The 10,330-nt window shown below is 42.5% G+C and overlaps 2 protein-coding genes across 2 annotated transcripts; one reads left to right on the plus strand and one right to left on the minus strand.

Annotated features, from left to right (window-relative positions):
* On the plus strand, positions 1-4,382 carry LOC103420523 (probable pectinesterase/pectinesterase inhibitor 47). Its single transcript, XM_008358581.4, has 3 exons — positions 1-829; positions 2,821-3,172; positions 3,626-4,382. The coding sequence occupies exons 1-3, from the start codon at positions 155-157 to the stop codon at positions 4,318-4,320; spliced, it is 1,722 nt and encodes a 573-aa protein (XP_008356803.2). The 5' UTR covers positions 1-154; the 3' UTR covers positions 4,321-4,382.
* A 274-nt stretch (positions 4,383-4,656) lies between these two features.
* LOC103420524 (putative pectinesterase/pectinesterase inhibitor 24) lies at positions 4,657-6,748 on the minus strand. Its single transcript, XM_008358582.4, has 2 exons — positions 5,672-6,748; positions 4,657-5,449 (listed from the first exon to the last, which is right to left on the minus strand). The coding sequence occupies exons 1-2, from the start codon at positions 6,711-6,713 to the stop codon at positions 4,773-4,775; spliced, it is 1,719 nt and encodes a 572-aa protein (XP_008356804.2). The 5' UTR covers positions 6,714-6,748; the 3' UTR covers positions 4,657-4,772.
* Positions 6,749-10,330: the final 3,582 nt, after the last annotated feature.

Genomic DNA, 10,330 nt, shown 5'->3' on the forward strand with positions numbered 1-10,330 from the left:
GCGCATTTCTCTGGCACTCCACAGTCCACAATTCACATCTCTGTCTGTCTCTCTCTCGCTCTTTATATCTAGATATGAGATCCCAACACACACATTTTCATGCACTCAACTCAACCTAGAGCCCCCCGAAAAGCAAAACATTTTCACACTCAAAATGCCGAGGCTACCCTTCTCTCCTTTCTTCCTCCTTTCTTCTCTTCTCCTCTTTTCACTACTGTTGCTAACTGCTGCTGCTGCATCATCCCCCTCATCAGCCTCTTCAGCATGCAAGTCCACCCTCTACCCAAAGCTCTGCCGTTCCATCCTCTCTACCATCCGCTACTCACCCTCCGATCCCTACAACTACGGCAAGTTCTCCATCAAACAATGCCTGAAACAGGCACGCAAAACCTCCAAAATAATCAACCACTTCCTTGGCAAAACCAAGCACAAGTCCTTTTTCATAAACGACAGCGAGGTGAACGCCCTGGAGGACTGCCAGCAGTTCTCGGAGCTGAACGTGGAGTACTTGGAGGCGACCTCGACGGAGCTCAAGTCCGCCGAGTCGCTGAACGAGGAGCTGGTGAACAAGGTGCAGACGCTGCTGAGCGGCATTGTGACCAACCAGCAGACTTGTTACGATGGGCTTCTGGTGTCCAAGAGCACCGTTTTGGGAAACAATTCTGCTTTGGCCGTGGCTTTCTCTAATGTTACGCAGCTCTATAGTGTGTCGCTTGGGTTGGTCACGTATTCCTTGGCTCGTAATCTCAAAAAGCATAAGAAAGGCAGCAACGGCTCCGGCACCAAAAATGTGCTCAAATTCCATGAACCACTTGAAACTTTCATTAAGGTAAAGCTTTTGAATTCATTTTCTAGCATTTTTTTTTTGTGTGATAATTTTAATATTTGATTATACGAGCTAAGGTTTTAATTTTGATGTTTTGATATTTAATTGGATAAAATATTGTAGCATATCTGATAGTCAGAGGCTACATGCTTATAGTTTTGTTGGAATATTGGGTAATAAAATCTTGTTCAAGATCTATGCATGAAGTGGAACTATATACAATTGTAATTCGGAACCAAGTTAACATGTGATTAAACTATTTATAAAAGGTGCCACAATGGCAGATACAATATATAGGATCTGGTGGAAGGAGATCCTCTCCGGATCTCTTCTTTCAAAACTCATGGATCAATTGATTTGGACCTTTGAAATCTGATCCAAAAGTAAAAAATTATTATAAATTTTAAAATTTTTTACTAACTTCTCTATTTAGCATTGGATCAAATTTTAAGAACCCATATCACTTAATGTGTGAACTTTAAAGGAAATGATCTGGAAATGATCTCTTTCCGGATCTGGGATGTGACACCAGATGCCAACAAACAAAGCAAGACATATTACATAACATTGTAGGGTCGGAAAAAAATTATAGAGTAAAGTAGGAATTTTTTATTTACAAATGGGCAAAATACTTAAATTTTTATTATTGTGGGGTTAGATGAATCTTATGTTAGTTCTAAAATGAACAAGTTATACTTACATAACACTGTAATATTGACATTTACACAAAGGTGAATATATTAAATTTCCACTTTTCATTTAAATAATTATAATGAAGTTGTAAACCCATTGTTACACTATATATTAGAGTTTTCCTAATAAAAAGAACAATTGAGTTTTTTTAATTAACTTGTATATTTTTTATTCAACCTTTTCTGATTGTTTAATGGACGATATATTTTAGAAAAGTGATTTTCACACCATTTTTTATTTCTAACCATTAGATTGAATAAATCCTACTAAATTAATAGTCATAATTAAACATGGGCGTATAAAAGATTAAAAACAATGTGTGTGTATCATTTCTCATAATTTAAACCAGTTAAGCTACACCCAACCTTCTTCAAATAGTATTAAAATAATGTGTATTAAGTTGAATGTGCATATTTACTATCCAGTGGTCCACAAAGATCTCAGTTTAGGGTATTAATTGTTGAGTAATGCTATTTATATCATGTTTTTATACCATATTTCTCTATGACCTTAGGTGACATCTGATGTAGACAGCCACATCATTTGAAAAATTTGCAAAACCCAAGGAAATGAAGGAGAAAGACTCCTTGTATACCACAATCATCATTTAATTAACTAGTTTTTTCTTAATTATTAGTATATTAAATAATGAAGTAAATTTAAAAATCTGATTAATTCAAATGATGTGGCTGTCCACATCAAATGCCATCTAAAGTGGTATGAAAATGTGATACAAAAATATGGTATGAATAGTATTACTCTTAATTGTTTATTCAAGTCAACTAGGTCTTTCGTGTGATTGAAGTAGCTAGATCTGGAGTAATGGAGTCAACTAAATAAGAGGGCTTGGCCAAGTGCCCTTTGTCAATTATTGTACGGGACTTGTAAGCAAGTAACGTGGTTTCTGCATATCGCAAGGCATTTGCACCGCCAATGGCGTCCCCCATCAAATCCAGCACGCTGCCGCCACCACCACCACCACCCATCCTTTTATTTTCTGGTGACTCACCTCCCATCTCATATGACATAAAATACTCTTAACACATGTTATCAAGGTAATAAGTATATTGATAAGTGACTTCGGTAATAAGTATATTTCAAAGGTTGGTCTTGATATTGTGTTAATTATGTTTTGGTGTTCCAAAAATGCTTAAATTTTAGCTATGCGTCTTCAAAAATACTTGGTGTCCAAAGACGGCATGTTAAACAGAACCTCAGTTATCTATAAAAGAACAAGTGATTACGTAGAGATTAGTGAGTAACTAAGGAAGAATTAATTTGAATCAGTAATTAAATGGCAGGCACTTCGGAAAAGTTCTGGAAAAAAATCGACGACTCCCGAAAGAGGTGAGAGGATTCTTGAAGAAATGGAGAGTAGTGGTATTCTGGTTAATAACACAGTGATTGTGAGTCCATATGGTACGGACAACTTCACATCGATTGGAGATGCCATTACTTCTGCTCCCAAGAACTTACAGGCTGAAGATGGCTACTTTGTGATCTATGTTAGAGGAGGATACTATCAAGAGTACATTGTCATCACCAAACGCAAGACTAACATAATGCTGCTCGGAGATGGTATTAATAACACTGTCATTACCGGAAACCATAGTTTCGTTGATGGTTGGACTACCTTCAACTCCTCAACCTTTGGTACGAATTACATTTCTGTTAGCTCTCTCTTCCGGCCCTCCTGATATTAAAGTACGTATCAAAACTATTTTGAATCACATTCATCCCATCAAAACTCGAGTAGGGACTCGAGAAAAACTTTTAGTGGAGCTGTTCTCGTCACGTGACAATGCTGAGTGACAAAATAATCTCAGTTGAAACATGACATGTATCAAAATTTGATGATAAGTTTGTGTATCTTAAACACATAATTTTTTGAACTCATCCTCTCCATAAATGGGGGTAAGGCTAGCCGACATTCACCTCTCCCAGACCCTGCGTAAAGCGGGGCCTTGTGCACTGGGTACGACCTTTTAATTATTGTGCCAATATACTCGAGAACAACTCTACATGCATGGGTCATTATTTTGAAGCTATTACATTTGTTTTACTTCATTATACTTAAGTCTGACACTCAATTTTGTTCTGTTGCAGCTGTTTCTGCCGAGCGATTTGTAGCCATAGATATTACATTCAGGAACACTGCAGGTCCAGAAAAGCACCAAGCGGTAGCTGTAAGAAACAATGCTGACCTCTCCACATTTTACAGATGCAGTTTCGAAGGCTATCAGGACACACTATATGTACATTCCCTAAGGCAGTTCTACAAGGAATGTGACATATACGGAACTGTAGATTTTATTTTTGGAAATGCTGCAGCCGTCTTCCAGAGTTGCAACTTATACGCTCGAAAACCGATGCCTAACCAGAAGAACGCCTTCACAGCGCAGGGACGAACTGATCCAAATCAAAACACCGGAATCTCCATCCACAACTGCACAATTGAAGCTGCGCCGGACTTGGCAGCGGACCTCAACTCCACATTGAATTTTCTAGGAAGGCCTTGGAAGGTGTTCTCTAGGACTGTTATCATGCAGTCTTACATTGGCCCTCTGATCAGCTCAGTTGGATGGTTGGAATGGAATGGGACCGTTGGATTGGACACGCTGTTTTACGGTGAGTTTCAGAATCACGGGCCGGGGGCAAACACGACGGGGAGAGTACAATGGCCTGGTTACAGTCTGATGAATGTTACTCAAGCTGTGAATTTCACTGTCCTTAATTTCACTTTGGGTGATACTTGGTTGCCCGACACCGATATACCCTTCTATGGAGGATTGCTGAATTAGTGTGTACTTAAAACTTCTCAACTTCTCAACTTCCAAATGAAAATTAATCTTTCTAGTTTCTACTGATTATTGTATTCAGTACCGTTAAAACATTCTAATCATTCATTATCTTAATTTCATGGCATTCATTCATGTTCAACATATATATCCTCGGTTCATAATTCCGGCTTCTAGGTAGCTAGTGTTCTACAAACAGATGCTAATAGAACTATAAGGAAATATGAATTATGAAATGTCAAACATGTTGGACTTTATATTTATGTGTGTGTATTTATATATATATTAATTTCAACAATTGCATCAAAAAAATAAATTGTATATCACAATTTGCTGTGCTAAAGCAATGAAAAAGTATAAGAAGACAGACAAAACAATCATGATAAAAAAGGGAAATGGAAAATAATAAATTGGGAAAAAACAACTTTTGTTCATGGAATTATCAAATATATTGGTCAGAGGCTCGCTTTGTAGGTAACACCAGCATCAGAGATCCACTTAGTTCCTTGGAGAAATGAATGCACTGTAAATTTGCTGGCTGCTTTTTGGTTGATGGATCTCAAACCCTTCCATTTAACTCTATTCTCTGTGGAAGAACCAGGTCCAAAATTTTGAAATTCCGAGTAAAATATGGTATCCGGAGCGCTTGTGCCCACCCATGGCATCCATCCATTAGGGTTGATGAGGCTTCCCATGTATGTTTGCATGTACACAGTTGTGGAGTGATTCTTCCATGGCCTCCCGAGGTAAGTTTTGACCCTGGACAAGTCTCCGAAGGGCAATATGCTGCAATTGTGAATTGAAATTCCTGTATTTTGATTGGGATCAATTTTCCCTTGAGCTGTGATGGTGTTCTGCTGGCCTGGCATGGGAACTTTGGGCATTATGTTGCAGTTCTGGAGCACAACTGCTGAGTTCCCGAAAATGAAGTCAACCGTTCCATAAATGTTGCATTCGCGGTAGAACTGGCGATTGGAGTGAGCATAGAGAGTGTCCTGGAACGCATCAATGTGGCACCTATAGAAGACTGACTGATCGGCGGTTGACATCAAGGCTACTGCCTGGTGCTTGGCTGGTCCGGCAGTGTTGCGAAATCCAATGTCCCGAGCAATGAATCCCCTTCCAAAAACGGCTGCAAACAAATAAAAATGTTTCTGTTACCATTATGAAATAAAACATTTACCGGCAACATTACTGATCATATCTCTCACCTAGCGGAGACTCATTTGCACGAGTAGAGTCCCGACATAGGTCTCAATATTTAAAAGAGACATGTCAGTAATGTGTTCAGTAAGTATGCGAGCTGTGCAAAAATATTTATCGAACTGTAAATGAAAGTCAAATGAAAGTTTACCGAATGTGGCAGTGGAAAATGTGGGAGTTCCATCCACAACGTTGAGTTTGGCAGATACAATAGTTGCAGTCGAACCATCACCGACCACCAAAACATTCCACTTGGATTTCTCAACTCTCACATTCCCGTAATAAACCCCCTTCTTCACGTAGATGATTGTTCTCTTCTTGCTTTTATTCGGAACAGCCTTCAGTGCATCGTGAATTGTTTTGTACTTGCCACTGCCATCACGCGCCACGACAATGTCTGCCTTCTTCCTCAAATCCGAACTCTGAAGCAGCTTGCGGTCCTTCCGATGCAGCCACTCTGGCACACCCTGGCTGTAGCTATCTGTGGGGTCAGGGTGTGTCAGCAGTCGCCTTAGCTTCACCGAGTTAAGGATTTTGGAAATCCAAGAGACTATGGCAAGACTGTTGCTAGTTAACTCAGTGGAGTTCTTCAAGTAGCCGATAACTTTATCCTTGAGTTCTCCTTTTACTTCATCAAAACCTTCAATGCAAGTCTGCTGATATGTGCCTGAAGAGCTCAGCCAAGTCGTGAGATCATCAAACACATCAACCAACGAGTTAGCATCGGACAATGTGTCGTTGAGATGATCCAATGCCAGACTCAAAAGGTCTTGACAATCTTTCAAAGCTGCCACGGACTTTCTGTCCTTGGCAGTCGCATTAAGAACCCCACCAGCCGAAAAATGACTAGCGGCTTTCGTCAATTCATTGATAGCCACCTGAACAGCCAACTTGAAAAGCTCCTCAGGCTTAACATTGTTGGAGTTAACCAGAGGACTAAGACTGCTGTAACACGAGTCCTGGTACAAGGTCACATCGCAAACAGCCTTGACAGAAGTGGAGATGCCCGAGCCCTTAGAATTCCCACCAGATTTATTATGAACGGTGGTTCCAACCACAGCAGCAACAACGATACAGACAAGAACCATGGATGATAGGCTTATGATGGCTACTCTTTTTCGAGTTTTCCGACAAGCGTCGAGCCGGGCTTGCTCGGATTCATCAACCTTTCCATAGGATTTGAAGGAAGACATAATGCTTAATTATTTTTCTATGTGGTTGAGATTTGCATGAGGGATGGTGGGCTGGGTGTATTTATATATATGGAGGGTTTAAATAAACAAATTGGTAGCCTAACGCGGTGCTACGTGCTTTGCACTATACTATTTTTGATAGCAATCAACCGGTGGAGTGCTTGACATGTTATTGGAGGCTCAAGTCATACATTCATAGATTTGCCTAGTAGAAGTATTTTTCGTGCACTCGGTTTTCCTCCGCCGAACACATCGAAAATTATTAAATGAATATGGTGTTTTTGACTTTATCTTATGTTTGTACCATACTTGACCAATCCCGAAACTACCGAGCACCGGCCAACGCTATACTGTCAAGGACCCAGAAGAGTTCCCCTCCGACCAGGAGGCCAATCACTACTCGACACGTGTCAAGATTAGAAGCCAATCAGAGCGCAGCACGTGTCAACATCAAGAACCAATCATAACATGACACATGTCAATGTGACAAAGCTACAAGTTTTTCTATAAATAGGGGTCATTCCCCCACAATATTGCCTAATGCCATTTGTGTTAAATCATTCACAAGAACTCACTAAATTGAGAGCTTGATCCCTTGTACTTGTGTAAGCCCTTCACTACTAATAAGAACTCCTCTACTCCGTGGACGTAGCCAATCTGGGTGAACCACGTACATCCTGTGTTTGCTTCTCTGTCTCTATTCATTTACGTACTTATCCTCACTAGTGACCGAAGCAACCAAGCGAAGGTCACAAAACCTGACACTTTCTGTTGTACCAAAGTCTTCACTGATTTTGTGCATCAACATTTGGCGCCGTCTGTGGGAAACGACACTTATTCCTACTCTCTTCAGCTGTGTCAAGCTGGTTTCTATCATTCGTACACTTTCTTTTGATCAAGCATCCCTCTCCAGCATGGGAAGCGAAGGAAGCCACAGCACACAGAATGACACCCCCCTTGCACATAGTGCGAAACAACGAAAGAAGGAAGGAAAACGAGTTCTTCTTCAAGCTAAAGTCGATGAGTTGGAAGCTCAGAACAACAAGATAGCAATGAGGAATGAGGTCCTCCAGGAGCAATATGAGAAGCTCTTCGAGACACTTCACGAAGCTAGGCAAGCTCAGACACGCGAGCTTGTTGCCCCCGTGGAAGTCAACCATCAACTGGGTGCCCTCCAGCATGGAGGGTCACATGCATTCGACATAGATATCCCTGATAGGGAACAAATTACCCCTCGATTTGATAATCAACATGAGGCTTCTCTTAACCCAGTTGCTTCGACCCGAACCATGAGAAGCGGAGGGAGACACCTCTTTGCTGAAGGGGCAGAAGGATCGAAAGCCGTCTTTCGCGATTGTCGGGATTTCCTGAAGCAACGTCGAGAGAATTCCATCCATATAAGCTCAAAGATCAATGACCCAAGGATTTCTGAGAGACTCGGTCCCCTACCACGGCCCGAGCCGGCCACCAACTTAGGGAATGGGCAACAAGTCCTAGAGAGACATGAGGGTACAGGGGACTCAGAGGTGTTCCGACAGACATACCCTGGAAGCCAGTACAGCGAGTCCAGGGAAAAATCACATGCCCTTGATCAAACCTTCCTAATTCCAAGAGGAGATAGAGATTTACGAAAGAAAGCTCCAATGGCACATAACTCCGCTCAGGACCCCCTTGTCCTACAACTTCTTGAGGAAGTAAATAAGTTGAAGGCTGAACGTCAGGCTGAAATACCTGACTGGAACCAACCCAGGCCTGGCCCTCTTACAAGGAGGATCCTCAACACCCCCCTTCAAGCAAAGACAAAGCAGAAGCTTGGCTTGCAACTTTATACTGGGAAAGAGGACCCGATTGAGCACCTTAACCTCTTTGAGTCCACCATGGCATACCGGATGCACACCGACGAAGAGCGATGTCTTCTCTTCCCCTCCACCCTCTCTGGCGGAGCTCTAAATTGGTATTGTCGTCTTACACCTGAGACGGTAGACTCATTTGAGGAATTGAGGAAACTATTTGTTTCCCAACACATTTTCCAAACTGATCGCTTGCACTCTGCAGATTACTTGTACACTATCCGCCAGAAGCCAGACGAGTCATTACGTATGTATGCTGGCCGCTTCAGCCATGAATACTCTCGGTGTGCCGAGGCAGACGACAAGACTGCCCTCAAAGCCTTCACGGCAGGCCTACGTGATTGTTTCTTTAAATACATGATCAATGCCAATACTTGGAAGACTTACTCTGAGGTGATGGCGCAGGCTTATAACCATGCCTCCGCCGAGGCAAAGACATATCAGGAGAAACCCCCTACAACCATCCTTTATCAACAAGTGGGAGGTGGAAGCCAGATTCACCTAAATGAGAAGACCTCGACTTCCCAAACAGCAGTGGCACCTCCCCATGCCTTGCATAATGCTTCACCGAATCAACAGACATATCAATTTCAAGGCAAGAGGAAGGATTTCCATCCTCACCACTCTCCTTTCAGTAAAAAGAGTAAGGGACACTATCCCGATAACCAAGGGTATCGCCACAATAACGCTCGCCCCCATGCAGTCAATGCAGTGGGTCAAACCCGCGTCAAGATACCCCCTACCCCAAGGTATGAGACATACACGCCCTTGAATGCCACATGCGCGGCCATTTACCCCAGCATAGCTCACCTGATACCAAAGCCAAAGCCGAGGCACCCAGATTACACGCCCCCGAATAACGCGGGCACGTTTTGTTGCTACCATGAGCATAACGGCCATGATAGCGAGAAATGTATCATCCTCCGTGATCGTATTGAAGCTTTGGCACGAGAAGGAAAAATTGATCAATTCCTTCTTCACCCTCAAAGGGATAACCGTAACCAACGCCAGGTGAATGTCATATATTCCATAAGCGGCGGCACACCCATATCTGAATCTTCCAATAGGGCCATGAAAAACAGTGAACGAAGTCTGAGGCCTGGTCACCAAGTGTTTCACGTGGAAGACATCAGGGGAGGGAAGTATCAAAAACCTAACTGGGATCCGATATGTTTCTACCCTGAGGAAGAAAGAGGCATCATCTACCCTCATAACGACCCATTGATCGTGGAGGCTCACATAGCCAACTTTGATGTTCGACGAATCCTCGTAGACACAGGGGCTTCGGTCAATATCATGTTTGCCGAAGCTTTCAGGGCACTCAGTGTAGCTGAACACTTGCTCGATCGCTCGATTTCTCCTCTGATAAGCTTCTCCGGTGATATCGTGCAACCCTTAGGGAGCATACATTTACCCTTTACTATTGGTACAGGCCTTTACACGGCTACCATTACCACTAACTTCCTAGTGGTTGACTGCCCAACGGCATACAATGTCATCTTTGGGCGCACAGGCATCAATGATCTCAAGGCTATGGTATCCACGCATATGCTGTTGATGAAATTTCCAACCCCCCATGGCAACGGCTACATCAGAGGAGATCAGCTTAGTGCACGATCATGTTACAACACTTCAGTTAAGCAACAACACTTGCCCGGACCCAAGGAAACCCTGTCTGTACATGACCAAGTCACAAAGACCAGCCTAGATGAAGCGACCTTGGATCTTCCTGATAGCAACAATCAACCCGATGATCCTCGAGATGAC

The sequence above is a fragment of the Malus domestica genome, chromosome 07 (genome assembly GCF_042453785.1).
Source record: "Malus domestica chromosome 07, GDT2T_hap1".
Classification (NCBI taxonomy): Eukaryota; Viridiplantae; Streptophyta; class Magnoliopsida; order Rosales; family Rosaceae; genus Malus; species Malus domestica.